Source organism: Coffea eugenioides, chromosome 3 (assembly GCF_003713205.1).
Source record: "Coffea eugenioides isolate CCC68of chromosome 3, Ceug_1.0, whole genome shotgun sequence".
Lineage (NCBI taxonomy): Eukaryota > Viridiplantae > Streptophyta > Magnoliopsida > Gentianales > Rubiaceae > Coffea > Coffea eugenioides.
Window position 1 is genome coordinate 42,162,406 of NC_040037.1, and position 17,307 is coordinate 42,179,712.

At 36.7% G+C, this 17,307-nt stretch overlaps 2 protein-coding genes across 2 annotated transcripts; one reads left to right on the forward strand and one right to left on the reverse strand.

Annotated features, from left to right (window-relative positions):
- Positions 1-204: 204 nt before the first annotated feature.
- On the reverse strand, positions 205-4,086 carry LOC113766666. The gene is made up of 4 exons (XM_027310831.1): positions 3,913-4,086; positions 3,064-3,252; positions 540-956; positions 205-429 (listed from the first exon to the last, which is right to left on the reverse strand). Exons 1-4 carry the CDS (start codon positions 4,084-4,086, stop codon positions 205-207), a joined length of 1,005 nt encoding a protein of 334 aa, XP_027166632.1.
- Positions 4,087-10,809: 6,723 nt separating this feature from the next.
- Positions 10,810-15,643, forward strand: LOC113764911 (selenoprotein F). The gene is made up of 4 exons (XM_027308955.1): positions 10,810-11,070; positions 13,780-13,838; positions 14,706-14,887; positions 15,216-15,643. Exons 1-4 carry the CDS (start codon positions 10,869-10,871, stop codon positions 15,286-15,288), a joined length of 516 nt encoding a protein of 171 aa, XP_027164756.1. The 5' UTR covers positions 10,810-10,868; the 3' UTR covers positions 15,289-15,643.
- Positions 15,644-17,307: the final 1,664 nt, after the last annotated feature.

Genomic DNA, 17,307 nt, shown 5'->3' on the forward strand with positions numbered 1-17,307 from the left:
GGGTTTTAGGTGCCGGCACGTAATCTCACGTGACTTAGTTCCGATTGAAATTGAAGAGATTCCATCAATTGTCCACTTTAGCACACAGTTGAATAGATTGGGGACCAAAATTGATTTTCGAAATAGATTGGGGATAATTCCGTTCATACACTATAGATTGGGAACCAAAATTACAATTCTCCCAAAATTTTATTACTGAGGTTGCTAGAAATCGTCCAGCACAATTTGTTTGACAAAGACTGGAGGAGCATTCCAAAGAGATTCAGAAAAGCTAGCATTCTTAGCTTGATTGGCTAAGGTATGCGCAACCTTATTTGCCTTCCTCGGTATGTATTTGACATCAATACAATGTTGATCTAGTAAGGCTAAACGCATATCCTCAATAATCAGGCCTAAGTCAGACAGGATGTCTTCCTTATCAAGGATAACCTAATAATTGAAGCTGCATCTCCATCCAAAATAAAGTTTGGAATCATTAGATTTCTTGCCAAATAGACCGCTTCCCTAGTAGCATGGCCTTCCGCTATTTCTACACTCACCGAACCAACGAATTTCTTTGCAAGGCTAGCAATAAAAGAGCCTTCATGGTCACGAACCACTACTCCAACGCCAAAGATTCTTTGAGCTGTGGACATGGCAGCATCAAAATTAATTTTAAAGTGGGGAGAAGGCGGGGCTAACCATCTCAGTTGAGCAGTTTGGGGTGGAAACATAATAGGTTGGGTATTGGCCTCATGAAATTCTCTAAGGCTGTGAGCCGCCAAGTTGACTAAGGATAGAGGATTTCGAATTTTACCATTGAACAAAGCTGCATTCTTATTGTTCCAAATTGCATAGCACAACATAGCAAAAATTTCACATTCCGCAGACGTCAATGAGCGAATAATTTCTTTATACCAGAGCAATAATTTCCGCAGAGCAAAAACTGAAGTGATGGCAATTGTGAATTTTTCTTTCTAGGAGGACAAGTGCCCAGACTTGTATTGCCGTTGGACAGTAGAAGAAAGTATGGGATAGATTGCCATAGCTCTCTTTGTAAATAGCACAAGTGAGATCCGATATGATTTCACGCTTCATGAGATTATCATTTGATGGTAAGGAGTTGTGACAGGCTCTCCAGAGGAGGTGCTTGGCTTTGTTAGGGATATCGAAAGCCCAAATCTTCGTCCAAACCTTGTTGTGGTTAGAACTAGTGCTAGCCCGCTCTTGCCGCCCCGCATGAAAAATGCTGGAATCCATGATTGCATGATAGGCACTTTTAACTAAGAGTTTTCCATTCTTTGAGTAGTGCCAAATCTATTTGTCCCTCGTCTGACACTTTGCCAGAGGTATACTTTTGATAAGTTCAGCTTCCTCCGCCCAAAAAATGCTATCGATCAAACCTAAGTTCCAGCAGTGAGCACCATGGTCAATTAGTTCAGATACATATGCGTGAAAGCAAGGAGGAGAACAGATGCGAAAGGACTTTGGTCTTGGGAGCCATCTATCATTCCAAATCCGGATAGAATCTCCCAAACCCACACAAAGTCTACAGGCCAATTCTAGGACTTTCCTTCCTTTGAGAATACCCTTCCAGGTAAGTGATGGTCGGTGACCTAACTTAGCATGGAAAAAATCAGTGAGAGTGTTTGGATAGATAATATTTGACATAATATTTACCACTCCTTCGAATTATTTCAGATAACGAAAAATACATTTGGCTTTGCAGTTTGCAGACTGAATGTATTGACGAAATGTAATGTTGACGAGGACAATTCAGAAAAATCCAGGAGCAAAGTTCTAAAATGTGGCCATTGTAGGAGGAATGCTTCTTAGGTGGATTTCCATCTTGGGTCTTATCCGTTTCTCCTTGGATGTGTGTCTGGAGTTGTGGGTGGCCTACTTTGAAAGTTGTGAGTATAAGCGGTTGCGGTGAATAATGAAACAACTTCTATTAATATAGAATGCTTGAAATACACCAGTACATCGGGCGTAAATACGGGTTTCCAAGAAAGTAAAGACCAAGGAGAGTGACAAAAACAAGCAATTGCACAATTTATTTCACTCATCCTACATCTCCTACTATACAAATTTAATAACTTCTTAAATTTAACTCATCCATATAGAAAGAGTTTAAAATAGCATGCATACCGTACCCCTCATCTATTTTTATGCTTATTTCGTCGTCACCTACGCATGTAGCGTGTTGGCCAGTGATGCTCATTCAATTATTGTCTTCGCCTTCATGACGCGGCATGCATTTGATTAGCCATTTCTTCTCTCATTACCTTCCAATCTTCTATTTCTTGCAGGGACACTGTCTATAGAAAGAGTTTAAAATAGCATGCATTTTGAGGTAAACTCCACCGTACCCCTTATCCGTTTTTATGCTTATTTTGTCGTTACCTACACATATAGCATGTTGGCCAGTGATGCTCATTCAATTACTGTCTTCGCCTTCATGACGCGGCATGCATTTGATTAGCCATTTCTTCTCTCATTACCTTCCAATCTTCTATTTCTTGCAGCGACACTGTCAACAGTTGTATCTATGAGTATGAAGGAGCTCCACATTCGCCTTCGAATTGCATACCCTCTTGTTCATACAGCATGAAATGATCATCCGAAAGTTGATTTTTCCTTAGAAAATTGTGTAGTGCACAACACGCAATCACTACATTGATTTATTTTTACATCTATGAATATAGAACCGGCCCCCTTAAATAGGCAAATCATTGCTTCAAGACACCGAAAGTGCGTTCAATCACATACGAAGCTGAGATTGATGAGTATTAAATAGCTCTTGCGGCCCTTGACCTTGACCACGTCCTTGTCCAACTCTTATATTGCGTCCTCCCTTGAACGGTGCTAAACAAACTTGGCACCATCCTATAAGTCGCGTCAACGAGATACAACTTGCCTACATTCGCGAAAATCAGAATAGTGGCATAAATATATTTATTTTAAGGTATAAAATTTTAGACCATCAAATACCCCAATATATATGCATCCAAGTTGTATAAATAATACAACTTAGTTATAACTTTGGGGAGGAATTGGGAAGTCGGTGTGCATTCTTATTACAATTTCTAGCACCCGTGCATCATATGCGTTACCTTCCCATCCGGCATAGACAAAAATAAATCGCATATCATGGTCACATATAGCTAATACGTTTTGTGATTGAGTCCCATGCCTATTAGTGTAAGCCATTTGCTCTACTGCCGGAATTGATACAGGGATATGAGTGTCGTCCAAAGAACCTAAATAGTCCTGCAGTTTATAATTTGAAGCATAGCCAGTTATAAATCCAATTATTAAAAAAACCTTAATATTAAAATATTAATCTTAGGTGGCACTATTAAGAGGAAGCGATTTTGTTGAGAGCTTCTGATATGTCTATACAATTTGGAGGTAAATTGAATGATTGGGCCTCAGTCACAGCATAACAATTGGAAATGGAGGAACAGAAATATCCACAAGTTAAGTATAGAAAGCACTATGAAAATATCAGTGTTTTGTTATATTCCATCTTTAGTTCATTTATTGGAGAGAGTGAAAACATTTTTTACCTTGAACCAAGGATAGTACTTGGTGCTATATCGTATTCACGGATGCACATCGTTACTTTGTTTTGGTCGAATAATTCTTTCTGCAAATCAACATAACCCCAACAGTACTTCCGCTACATTTCTATGAATGGTTTCCTTTGAATGTTGGAATCTTTTGGCTAGTACACGAGTTCGCATGCTATGACTTAACATAACTAAAGTCATGGCTAGCGATTCCTCGATCAACACATGTTTGTGTGGATTTTGAAGAACATAGTTATTGCCTACTAGAATTTCACAAAGTTGCATGAAATTATCGACTGTGATTCGGCAATTCTCCAATATACGCAATGGGTGACCTGTTATTAGCTCTTGAACCCACTTTCCAACCAGGCATGTCTCCATTGCGACATGGTATTTTGATAAGAGGCCCATCATAATGTTCCGTATCCGGTGAAAAAAGCAACATAGTTGCACCGTTCAGAATGGCCTCTTCATCTTCTTGAGAGCTTGAGCTAGAAGAGGAGGAAGCAAAATATGGATTAAAGTTGGCCATCTATGAACTTGGACAAAAGCCTGCAATTGATGACACAAAAACAGCTATTAATTGAATGATAGTGAACACAAAAAAAAAAGACCAAGACTATACAGGTAGTGAACGATAGGCTAACTGAATGATGGTGAGGTGGAGCATTAATACATTATACGGCTTTAAATAGAGGATGTAGCAGTAACAGATATCAAAGGCAAGGCTACAACTTACTCTGCTGCCATTTAAATACAGGAAATTGCAATAAAGAACCGTCAATGCACTGTTTTTTAGGGAAGTTAGAAATGACAAGTCAAATTTGACGTTATTCAAATAGAGATAAACATGCGTGGTCGATCATTAATATGTAGTATTTATGCAGTAGGCATTTATGGTGATAAAGAATGGAACAATCCTCAAGGTGTCTAACACCTTTGTATAGTCTCTTGGAGCCGTTGCTCTACAAGTGTACAGTTATGATTTTATCAATATAATTCCTATCGTTTCAGAGATCATTAATGTGTAGTGATTCATTTCAACGACATAGACAAAAAGAAGGCTTGCATTGCTTTTGTCGTAACATTTAAAATTGTAGTATCCAGCATATTTAACAGAGAAATAGATATAAAGCCATGGTCATTCATTTCAAAGTGGTTGCCTATTTTATTTTTTAATTGATTATATTAAGAAAAAAATGTATAGTCCATGTTAGCGGGTCTGCCAAAAGTTGCCCAATATGAATCATAGATATATAAATCGCTTTAAATGAAAGTCACATGGGCTTCAAATAAAAGTTACCCATATTACTAGACATGTCAGTCATATTATTGGCCCTAAAAGTTGAATGAACCGTGAGAATGGCCATGCTTTATTCGGTCACTTCTTTAAGTTAAAAAGTATGCTATAATGGCTTGTTTGTTTCACAAATGAGCCGATGAACCAATTGATCTTCAGGTAGGAAAAAAAATTCACGTGTACATTGCATAGAGCTCTTAAATTAAAAGCTTGTATATGCCTGAATCAGTTATAAGTTCAATAATGCCGAATCATATAGGATATCCGGGACTACTTAAATAAAAAAGTAACTTAATTACATCAAAAGTCGGAAAAATGGATATCCGGGCCAAAATCTGGTGGTAAATTGCAAATAAAATCTATCACAGACAACAATTTAATCATAAATATCAAATACAAACGTCATCCATCACAACATATAAGTTAGGTGACATTTTAAAACTTAAAGTTATCCGAACTTCCTTACTTCCCCTCCATCTTCGGCATGATGAACAATTCAATCCATGTCATCCGCTCACTCTCACTAAAGTTAAGAAATAAAGCACGAAACTCTTCATCTAACAATTCTTTCAACAGATACATGTGCAATCTTCTCTCTAATTTCAGTCCTTCCACAATTTTTGTGGCTACTTCAGTTGAATATTTCTCCTTTGCTACTTTTTCATTCGAAACTATGGAGGAAAATCTATTGAAATTGCTAAGTGTCTCTTGGTAGTTATTCGAATCCGACCTTCGGGACTTGGTTTCTCTTGAGCCTTCCTTATCAAAACTGTAGGCAGCATTACCCAATGGTCACTTGCCTGGATTTCTTAGAATAGGTCTTCCGTCATCATCATATGTTCCCTGAAAATTTCGATGGTTGATGATAGAACTTGAAGCCATGCCTTTGCCTTTAATGTTCGAATCATCCCTACGTCTGCGAATTCGAGGAGGCACATATTAGGGTGGGGGTTGAGCCGAAGATTGAGCTCGATTGCCTGTGGCTTATTTGTCATATATCACCTCATCCCATAGAATCGTCAAATTAGTACTATGTGAGTATTGAAAGTCCACATATTGATGATTTAGCTATTAAGCAAACACCAGGACAAAGTTTATTAGGTAAAAACAACAGTTTTCTGCTCAAATGGGCAATGAAATGAGCATTGGGACAAGTTCAAAAGCTATAACAAAATCAGTTGAACTTGTGATCTTTCACAAGGCAGGAGTTAGTCAGCTAAACATGAAGTAAAATCAGGGTCAGCACTACAAATTTTTGTAATAAGGCGAATCTCCACTTTGTTTGGTGTAATTTTATGCCAAAAAGATATTCACAAGTTGGTACAAGCCGTGACCTACCATCTAGAATTGCGCTAACACACAGTGAAAATGTATTCTGTAAAAGTGACAGGTATTGAACTTGTGCAATAATAAAAAAAAAACCTAACTACCACTAAAATTAGTCAACAATCAATTATAGGTACTGGAGCAGGGATTCTGGATGTGCAATGGGTTACTTGATTCACCCTGGATTCGAAGAGTTTGCTTAATCCGATATACCAGAATTAATCAATTGACAAAATTTATTAACTAGTAGACAGTGGCAAGTAGGGTCATCTTCTCAGGGACTGGGGAAAAGTTGTTTCTTTTTAAGACAAACGAGGGGTTTGAAAATCAAATACTAATGAATTGTTAACTAAATAAATTAACTGTGAAAAATAATTAATTGAGAGAAATAATTGGAAAAAACTCTAGCCAAGGGTATACTTCAGAAATGGTTCAGACAACTGATCATCGATTCAGATATAATCCTGACATTCATTAATAAGTAGGTTTTTAACTGTCGATACAATTTGACAGTCAGTCTCTCCTTACTGTTTTGATAATCAAGGTACGACCATTGACTATTTCCCGAATTCAGGAATAATCCTAGGTACGACCATAGGGTTTTATTCCCCAATTCCATTAGAAACTAGAGAAACTCTACTATAATTAATAAACACGCTACGAGAATTTATTTAAATTAGATTGTATGTTTCCCTGACTTAAACCCAGTTGCCATCGGGACGAAAGTAATCGAACAATTACGGATTCAACTACCCTCAATTAGCAAGTAGACTACGTGAATAATCAAATATTGCGTACTATTTAATCATACACAATAACTACAACCATTAAAAGTAGAAAACATACAAATATCAATGAACGAAAGAAGCAATTAAAATAATTTAGATCTCACAGTTATCACCAAACCAAATCTTCAGTTGTCCATTTGACTAGAAATAAGAATTTAGTTCTCTATAAGTAGAGAACAGAACATGCGAAGAGAATTGGGAAAAATTGTTAAATTTTGTCTCACAATTTCGGTCAAAGAAAGAAAAAATAGAACAAGTCAACAATTGTGACTTTCGTTGGTTTTCTCCAAATTTTGCCAAAAGGCAAGAAATGTCAAAGATCAAAAGTACAATTTTCTCTCCTCTACGTTTCTAACCACCAAAAAGGTTAATGAATTGATCCTCTTGCGGCCAAGCCCACTAGAGAAAGAAAACTCATGCTAGTCCGGATTTTTTCTCCACTTTCCTAATCTCACAAAATCCTAACAAGAAAGAAAAATGATTCCTAATAGTACTCAACTACCTAATAGAAAAAGACAGTAACTATTCCAGCATAGCCTCGAACTTGGAGTCCGTAATTCTTTGGAAACTGCTCCCATGCGTGTGCGATCCCAACAATCCTGTCCTGGGACGTGACTTCAGCGTGCCCACGTTTAACTGTCAGAAAGTCTTTTGGAATATTGATTTTTAGCACCTTTCTTCCTCCAATTTCTGCAATTAACACCAAACACAAAACTTAAGTAGAATCCTCCAAATAGTGCAATATTTAGTCAAAACAATTATGAAATATTAGCGAAATAACCTACTAAAATGCACCCTATCAAAAAGATTGAAGTAATAAAAGCATGGTTGAACTGTCATTGTTGGGGATAATTCCAAGGCACATTCATTTCACAACATCTTTGAGAGTAGTAATTGAATGATCATATTTTGTAACATTTTTCAAACTGGTTTATTAATGACCCCAGAAGATTGAAGTTAATGCAGCAAATAAATTGCTGCAATAACACATACCTTAAAACCAACGTGGATTGCAAATTTCCAACCACAAAAAAAGTTCGCAAATTTAAACTATCAACTATAACCATACATTGACATCTACCAATAATAGACAGCAGAAGTTGTTTGCCAATATCGATTCAAGGTATAAAGGAATACCATACCTGGTACAAATATGCCCATTGATCTGCTCCGGCTAAGAAGCATTTGTGTTTCTCATCCCATCCTATCCCCGTCTCTGGCTTGGCACAATCACCCCGAAGATGTGTGAACAATCTCCACTTATCGACCACTTAATAATACTTGGACTGGAATTGAGTTCTAGTGCAAGTTACCCCGCATGCTTGAGTCAAGTACATGACCATTGCAGTGTGGTTTGCTAAGGTGCTCCGAGCTGCCTCCCACTTTCCATTTTTCTGCCACTCAACATAGGTGCATATATACAGCTTCTTTTCCCAGTCCAGCCAGTACTTTTTTTCAGACATCTATGGATGAACAGAAAAGTATGGATTTAACAGAAAAATTTTCGGGGAGCAGACAAGCCTTTAAATTCGTATCTTCAGGGAAATTAAAAACTCACCTCAAAGTAGTTTATTAGGCTTTCTTCAAAGTCGTTTGAGTCGCACAAAAAATGGGCACTGACAAAACTTAAAGAGCTGGATAGGGATTCTGATCAAAAGAACAAGCATAGTATTCAACTTTATTAACTGAGATGCATTTGTAAAACAAGATATGCTACAACCAACTGTCCACGTGACCTTTAAAGCCTTTTTCCTTTTTGCAGTGGGCATGAACACTTCCGTTTGATGTGTAGCTTATAACTTTGTAATTTCAACACTAAAAAAATGTAACAAAAACAATGAGAGAAACATTTCCATAACAAATGAACAAAAGGGAAACCAAGAAATGCATTGGAGAAGATATGCATATAGGAAACACTTGGTGGTCTCATGGACATCAAAACTCTGTATGAGGTGGAAAGTTCAGTCAAATTAAGCAACCTAAAAAATTGAGCGAAGTGGGCCTATTACTACCCTTGTTAGGTCAGTTTCGTGCTTGAATACAGCACCCTTGGCAAGTGAAATGTATTATTTGGACATAGACATCTCTACCTAGGAAGCCAGAATAAATCAATTGTTTACATGAAACCTTATCCAATGCAAAACAACTGCAAATTTGGAGAATCCAATTTGCTCATTCAACATGGCATTCTAAAACTACTCGGTATTGAATCAAACTAGCAGGCCAACTACTTCGGTATTTCTTGCGGGGATAGTGAACTAGCCAAATGAAAGGACAAGGAGATTATCATTTTCACCATGAATTTTAATTCCGTCAAACATAATTTGAAAAAAAAGCATAAATGTAGCAATCCCAAAAACCCTAACAACCTCCAAGTTCTACCAATAGATACTGGAGTTTTCTACACATGTTTTCGTTATACAGACTGCAAGAGAAATCAAATTGAGGATATATAATCGGAAATTCCGACAAAGGAATAGTGAATTACTAACCGAATCGCTCATAACAGCTTGTGTTAGGGCAATCTTCACCTTCATTCAATCGCTCTTTTCCGTAAATGTTGCATACAAGAAGACAACGGCTAGGAATACGCGATGTGTAGTGCACAATCGCGATCCGTCACCCAACCACGGCTACTAGAGGAGCTATCGTGGTATTCTTGTGAAAAAAAACCCAAGGGAGAGCAATTTTATAAAATGCTCCAAGCTTCCAGTAGCACAGTAGGAAATTGCTCTCCTTTCAGGTGGATTTTGAGCAGAGAAATTGAATCGTTTGCCGGATTTTTCTAGCTTTCTGGTCTTGGATGAAAATGCAAGCCTAGCTTTTGCAGGTTTTGATGGGAGAAGACAAGGAGAAATCAAGAGCAGGAGGACGGTTATGGCGAATAAATTCTGTGCAATAGCAAGGAATCACATCTTTAGTTTTACTTTTCTTCTTCACGGGTGGACATAACAGTAAAAAATTAAAAAGAAGCCGCTCAGCTGTGTCTTACACGGCCAGCAAACATGACATGACACGATGTGGGTCTAGAGTTTTCTCCACGTGGATGCGAGCCCTTTTTGGTTTGCAGTAACAATTCCACATGTGATTACTTCTTATGCGGCATGCGTCATGCATTTTTGGGTTATTTGCGGTGTTGTCCAAACACCTTTCTGTCAGATTATTTGGAAAAATCAGAATAATGGACTATCCAAACACACTCAGTATCAGGAAAGTACTTGGCATTCAAAATGAGGCTTAGAAGAGAGTTAGGACTATGGAGAATTCGCCATGCTTGATTAGCTAGCATTGCATAATTGAAGGCTTTCATATTCCTAAAACCAAGACCACCACCGTCCTTTGATCGACATAACTTATCCCAACAAAAACTTGTGCGTATCATATGCCAAATTCAGCTCCAAATTGGGCTGTGCTGCCCAATTGTACTTGATTGAGAAAAATTATAATAGTACAGAGGGTGGATTGAGTTAATTAAACATTCAAGGGGTAATGTAACAAATAAGCCTTCTTTGAGGGGGTTTATTGGAATTGACCATTAATAAAATAACCATATAACAACTTAATGTGAATATTTGATTATTATCGGTACCCTAGGGTCCCTAAGCTTTGGGGAAAAAAATTCGAGTTTTTAAACTTAATTAAATTATAGAAGTATACAAAAGAAAAAAATTAGTTCCTAAAACCTAAAAAAATGAATTTTGTACAAACCAAATTCCACCATTTGGGGTCAAAGGAGTAGTGAAAACTCAAAAGTAAAACCTGAGAGACAAATATTTATGTATATGTATGTATTTTGTTTAAATTCAGCGTGGTCCCCAAAAGGGTAAAATATATGGAGCAAATGCCCTTCATTGACCGACTTTGTTCTTCTATTTTCTTTCCCTTCCAGGCAAGGACTGTATGAGTGTGTGTTTTTGCAAATTCACCACAATGGGCAGGTTGCTGATCTACGCCGTGATGTTGCTAGCATTGCTTTGGGCGGTTTCGGTGAGAGGAGAAGAAGAGCAGCAACTTAGCACCAAAGAGTGTGAGAGTCTGGGATTCAATGGTCTGGCTCTCTGCTCAGACTGCAACACCTTTGCTGAGTATGTCAAGGACCAAGGTTGTACGTTTATTATATGAATTTTGTTGATCCTTAGATATTTATGACTTTTGGTGGATTTTATTTCTGGGTTTTGATGGGTTTTTTGAATTGATTACTCACATGGGTTGTAAGATGGTAATATTTGGGATTCTTGTTTCTTTACTATAGCTGATTGGTTGTCGAAATTAAAGAATAGTGGGAAAAAGATGCGATTCTTGTCGGTTTTAGTTGATTTAAGGTCTGGGTTTTTTGATGGACTTCTGAATTGCTTATTTATGTGTGAGATGTCAATCGTGATAATTTGAAACGAGAAGTTGAAAAAGGCTATGTTTTTATACCAATCAGATTGAGCTATTATGCTTATAACAGTCAATAAGTGTATTTTGATTTTTATTGTTTTCGCTGTAGTTTTTTGTGATTAAGTTTGATCAAAGATGGATGGGTAAATAGTAGTCTATTTCGGACTATTTCTCTTTTTTGTTTTTGTGCCTCAGATAGCTTAAGCACAATCACAGAAATCAAAATAAGATCTTTATTGGGATTCTTAAATTATCTCATGCAATTAGTGGCCTTAAATTGTAATCTGTAGAATTCTAAGTAACTAGCATGGATTACGGTAATGGTTCTGTTTTCTTGCTCTTGAGGATGTGTTGCACCTGTGCTGACGATGATCAAGCCATGCAAGAACAAGAGTTCAACGATCACGACTTCCTAAGTTACGATTTGTAGTTCCTTATATTTGATGATTAGGACCATACCTATTGATCTCTTTTAGAGATCTTGAGATTGTAGTGAGCTAGTGTTCTGTCTGTCTGTCTGGCTGTCTGTATATGTATTTGTAAGGAGTTTGCACGCTCATCAGTGTGATGAACTCTAATTCAAAGTCTATGGGACTTGTCAAATAAGAACATATTGAACTTGAAGCTTCCTCATCTGAAGATTGCTCTTTTGGAGAAAGGATGCAGGACTACCATGATTCAGTTGCAACTAGAGGATTATCCATGGTTTGCGTATACTCTTTTATTACCCTTGGATATGCCCTAGAGGGTAGCCATTGCTGAGATGAACAAGGGTGGAACTGGGAAGGCTTCTATTTAGTTCTTTGTTTGGTGTGGATCCTCTAAGTTCTACTATTGGACCTAGAATAGTTATGCTACTGCACCCTTGGGCTCTTGATGCTTTGTCAATTGTGAGTGACTAACCTAGAAAGGTTTGGAGTCTCACTTTAATCATAAGAAAGTTTGAGGCTTATATTTAATGACGAATTTATCCTTGTTGATGGTAGTAGAGATTTACAATTGTCTTGGTAAATGAGTATGGTTTAAGGGGCTATTGCAACTGTTGTCATGGTGACACTTGTATTGAGGTGCCTTGTATGTCCATGTATTTTTCCTTTACATGTTTTTTGTATTGAGGTGGCTTGTGTGTCCATGCATTTGTCCTTTACATGTTTTCAATTGGATAGTTGCTGTGGCTTAGTATATTGCATTGTTAAAAGAATTATCAATGAAAAGCAACAGAGAAAATAATAAATTAGCACAGAATGTTAGGTTTTAGTACAATTTATTGACTTAACTTTGCATTGAGGGTTATCCTTTCTGTGTTTTGGTTAACTCAGGATGAGATCTGCATATCCTTGTCATCCTGCTTTTGCTCCTTTTCTCTTTGCTTTCTCATATGCATAGCTGCATAGAATTGGTTGACGTTTTTGTTTTCTAGAGATGCTCGGTTTTGGAGAATTAAATACTGCACAAGTGTAGTGCCTCATAGAAACTTTTATACTTTAGGTCTGCTATTTAGAAGAATTATATTTGGACATGGAAAGGTGAAATGAGGCTAGGAAACATGGTGATTAGAGTGTTGTTGGATGGAGGATCTCCGAACCATTTATGGCTGACTGATGTGACAATTTTGGCAATATTGTTTTATGGAACTCAGTATGATTACTAAGTGAAAAAACTATTAGCTTGTTTCGGTGTTTCCTAGCACCATAGCCTGTTCACAGTATTCTCTTTTGGCTCTCAAACGTCCGATTTAGCATCAGTTGGACATTTTAACTGTTGATTTGTTTAGTCTCAATGATGATTTTACAGTTGAATTCTAGAGGCTAGAATAATGCCTTGATTAATACTTATTCACTGTTCCTTTTCCTAATTCTTCGGTTTCACAATAGAGAAGTATGGGTGAAAAGGAGTAAACATCTTCTCATGGTTGCCGACCACTGACTATGGGATCAAGTATAGAGCTTATTACATGATGTGAATGTCCAAATATTGATGACTTGGATGTGAAGGATTGAACTGTAATTGTGATGGCTATCTTAAAGCTTCTTGTGATAGTATGCATCAGTTCATTGTACTGCTTGCCAGATTACTAGATGCACTTTCCTTTATTTCTTCCATTTTTCACCAAGCGAACATCTAATGCAAATTGCCATGCTTGCTTTACAATAACTTTGTATCCGCAAAACCAGGAACCTTCTACTACTTAATAAAAAAATAGGTTGTTGGACACACTTATCCAAATCAATTTGTTATGATACTGGATGATTATGACATTTTAATGCCAATCTGATTAGTAGATGATATTCAGTATGCATTATGGACCGAGATAGGGAAGTTATTTGCATCATCCTTCTGTTCTTTTATCCAAGAAATTCTTATATTATGTATGTTTTCTCCAGTAGAATACATTGAACTCATCATCTTTTTTAACTGTTAATTTCAGAATTGGTGTCTGATTGTCGAAGGTGTTGCACGGAAGATTCTGATGATGGTATGAGTAAGGTAATTTTGGACTGGTTTGGCATATTATCTGTTCAGATTTGCTGTGTTAAATCTGATTTTCTTGCTTGTTGAACTTAAGTGGTCTTGTACATAGGCTGTTCTTGTTCTTCCTCCTATTGTGGTCTTAATACATGCCTATACTATTTAATATGTGTGTCAGGCTGAGAGAGAAGGATACTTGTCTTAAATTTCTGGATAATAATGATACTTTTTCACTTATGATCCGTTTATTTCTTTATTTGTGTATATGTTAATCATATTCTGCCTAATCTCATTGATGGTAAATACTTGATCTCACTGTCCCTAGCTCTCAAAGAATCATATTACTATACATATACATGCGTGCTTACTTCTGAAGCCTTACCACAACAACATGAGTTGCCCCACCATGAGATGGTCACATATTGTGTACTTGAAACTAGAATCTCTGCTTACTAGGTTATGGTTCAAACAGTTAAGAACGGGCGTCTGGGTGAATAGAATCTTATGAACTGCGATTTGTTCGTTTATAGGATTAGAAACAAATAGTACACAAAAATTTGAACAGACTTACCTTTTTCCAACGAAAAGTAAGTAAAGACTTGAACGTTGATATAGAATTTTCTGGGCCTAGGTTATGCAGGTAGTAAAAGTGGATTTACATCAAAGTTGAAATACTACTTCCTTTAGAGAATCATGTGTCTTTCAATGTTTTTCTGTTCTAGAGTTGCCTAAACATGTGTACTTGTTCTTCATTTTCTCTAATTATATGAGTGGAATATATTTCTTTTTTATTAGATGTCAATTTCAAGGAACTTTTCCGTCTTTTTTTTTTTCTGGTGTTTTATCACAGCTCAAGTTAAAGGTACTTTGCTTATGCTATTTCAGATTATATATTCTGGAGCGATCTTGGAGGTCTGCATGAGAAAATTGGTCTTTTATCCTGAAATTGTGGGCTTCATCGAAGAAGAGAAGGACAAGTTCCCATCGGTTAAAGTTCGATATGCATTTAACTCGCCACCAAAGTTGATAATGCTGGATGATGATGGAGAACAGAAGGAAACAATTAGGTGAGCTAGGCGAATTATTCGTTGTACTTTGATTAAGTTAATTTTGATAACTGCATTTACCTAGTATGTATGAAGAATTCAGTACCAGACTGATTACGTCGAGATATTTTATGCTCTTTATAACCAGTATCTTCCCAGCTAAGACACAGAATAAACTACGATAATTTCAAGCTCCTAGGTTTAGTTCTTTTCATTGCCTAGACTTGTTTGATTCACATTTTTTATGCTTCACGTCTCACAACTTGAACAGAGTTGTTTCATTGAGATGATGATGGCTCGTTGAGCATGATCTATTGACATTTTATGCTATTCCTGTTTTCTCCTGCAGAATCGATAATTGGAAAAGGGAACACATACTGCAGTTCTTGAATGGCAAGGTTAAGCAAACTTCTGATAGTTGATGGAAAAGGTACTCAGATCATCTTTCAGTTGATCCTTGGTGATATTCTTGGTCATAGACTTTTGCTGAGCTCATCCAGTGTTGAAGAAATCAAAGCATGCTGCAGTGAAAGGAAAAGCTGCTTAGTGTTTAGCTTTAGATAGCAGAATTCAATTACATGAACATTTTTGGCATCATTTCATCTGATATACTTCAGAAAACATAATTTTAATTGCTGTTACTCTTGTGCAAGCAGTTCCAATCCTTTGTTGTTTGACTCTCCGTTATCTGTTGGTCTGTAAAACCGATGACATTATCCATTATGTATGAGAAACAAATTTAAGGGACTGGGATTTTTATGGAAAGCTTTCTTGATATGCTGGTCTTTTAATTGTTTTTGTTTTTATTTTTTATATTGTGTTCTGATGCACATTTGCAACGCATTAGAAAAAAACTAAAAGAGTTCCTTCCAAACCTATTTGTGACTTTTTCAATTGGAGACATAGTTTCTTCCTTCCTTTAGTTATATTGACAGATAAATGCATGACGTTTGTATTCATTCTTCCTAGGAAATATCCTGGACTTAAAAACCCCAAAAATAACTAAAATAGGAATTAAAAATTTTTTGAATTGGTGGAAAGGGTAAAATTAAAATAAATCATTTTTTTAATTGAGAGAAAATAATAATGTCTAGGGTAAATAGTGGAAAGAAGTATTCTTGTTCGGCTCATTAGAATTCAATGATAAGTTTTATATGCTAAATACGTTTGGATGAGTGTATTGGACTGCAGGTAAAAAAGTAATGCAACAGCGTATTGATATCCAACATTCCCTCAAACGCTTCAAATTCAAGGTGGGAAGGTAAAAATCAACTGAAGCCAAAGATCATGAAAACCTCCTTCTGAGGGTCTGGCTAAAAAGATCAAACATCTGATGCTTGGATAACATGGAGAATAACAGGGAGATGAGAGAAGGTAATGCATATAGAATGATGTCAAATGATATGCTAATCAATCTCAGTGTGATTGGTATGATCAAGAAAGACTTTACTAAGGTTAGTTTGGATAGCACTTTGGCTAACATAATAAATAGGAATTTAGGGCAGGGATGGTTGCTATAGTTTGCGTTCCTGGAAGGTTAATAGTTAAGTTTGATCGTAAAAAAAAAAATGTAAGACTCAAATTACACAATGTACATCATTTTTAATGTTATACATGGAATTCACAAAATTTGTTCCATGCTTATTTTGTGTTCAAAGTTATTTACATCTTGAAGAAATGATCTTACTTTTTGTTCAATTGGACAAAACCGTTCCAGAACAGTTGAACTGGCAACTAACTCCCAGCGTCCTCTCCTGACAAATAGATCTGCTTAATGGAAATGAAACCCCTAAGTCATCTCAGCAGAAAGAAAATTCTTACTTTCGTAAGAAAATGTCAGAAAGAAAACTCATTCTCAGGGGGTCTGGGGGGTCTTTATCTCTTAGCAGCGGGGCACCCCTGTGGGGTTTTCTATCCCACATCGGTAATGGGGGGGTTGGGGTTTAGGTTTATAAGTCCCTCACAGGACTCCCAAAGTTACTGGCTTTTGGAGTTACTGTGGGGAGTTAGGTTTATTTGCCAAAAATTCTTACTTTCGTAAGAAAATGTCAGAAAGAAACCCCTATGTCATGAAGAAGCCATTACAACTAGAAGAGCTTAGTTTAGTATTAGCGAGAGCATATAATATGTAGGGATAATTGCATAAACCTCCCCTGAGATTTCTAATAGTTGCACTCAACACCCTTAAAATTTGAAAAATAGCACTAACCTCCCCCAACATGAATTTGGAGCCTATAGTTGACATAAGATCGGATGAATTTACTTCTATACCCTAAGAGTTTAAGATTGTTAGTAAACAAATTTGGGGCAAAAAAATTAGGGCAATAAAAAAGTCTAAGATAACTAATTAAATAAGATTAACAGTTATTTTTTGTTTTATTAGGCACTGTAAGTGCACTTACAAAGTACGATAATAAGAAACTCTCTTGTATTGATCGATA

What these genes read in the sequence shown, in the direction of transcription:
- LOC113766666 (XM_027310831.1), bottom strand. Translation starts at nt 4,086, where the DNA reads ATGGCCAACTTTAATCCATATTTTGCTTCCTCCTCTTCTAGCTCAAGC. An exon ending in ATGCACGGGTGCTAGAAATT is followed by an intron (nt 957 to 3,063) that starts GTAATAAGAATG and finishes TTGTCCTCCTAG; the next exon opens with AAAGAAAAATTCACAATTGC. An exon ending in CAAAGAAATTCGTTGGTTCG is followed by an intron (nt 430 to 539) that starts GTGAGTGTAGAA and finishes TTCAATTATTAG; the next exon opens with GTTATCCTTGATAAGGAAGA.
- LOC113764911 (XM_027308955.1), top strand. Translation starts at nt 10,869, where the DNA reads ATGAGTGTGTGTTTTTGCAAATTCACCACAATGGGCAGGTTGCTGATC. An exon ending in CTGATGATGGTATGAGTAAG is followed by an intron (nt 13,839 to 14,705) that starts GTAATTTTGGAC and finishes ATGCTATTTCAG; the next exon opens with ATTATATATTCTGGAGCGAT. An exon ending in GAACAGAAGGAAACAATTAG is followed by an intron (nt 14,888 to 15,215) that starts GTGAGCTAGGCG and finishes TTTCTCCTGCAG; the next exon opens with AATCGATAATTGGAAAAGGG.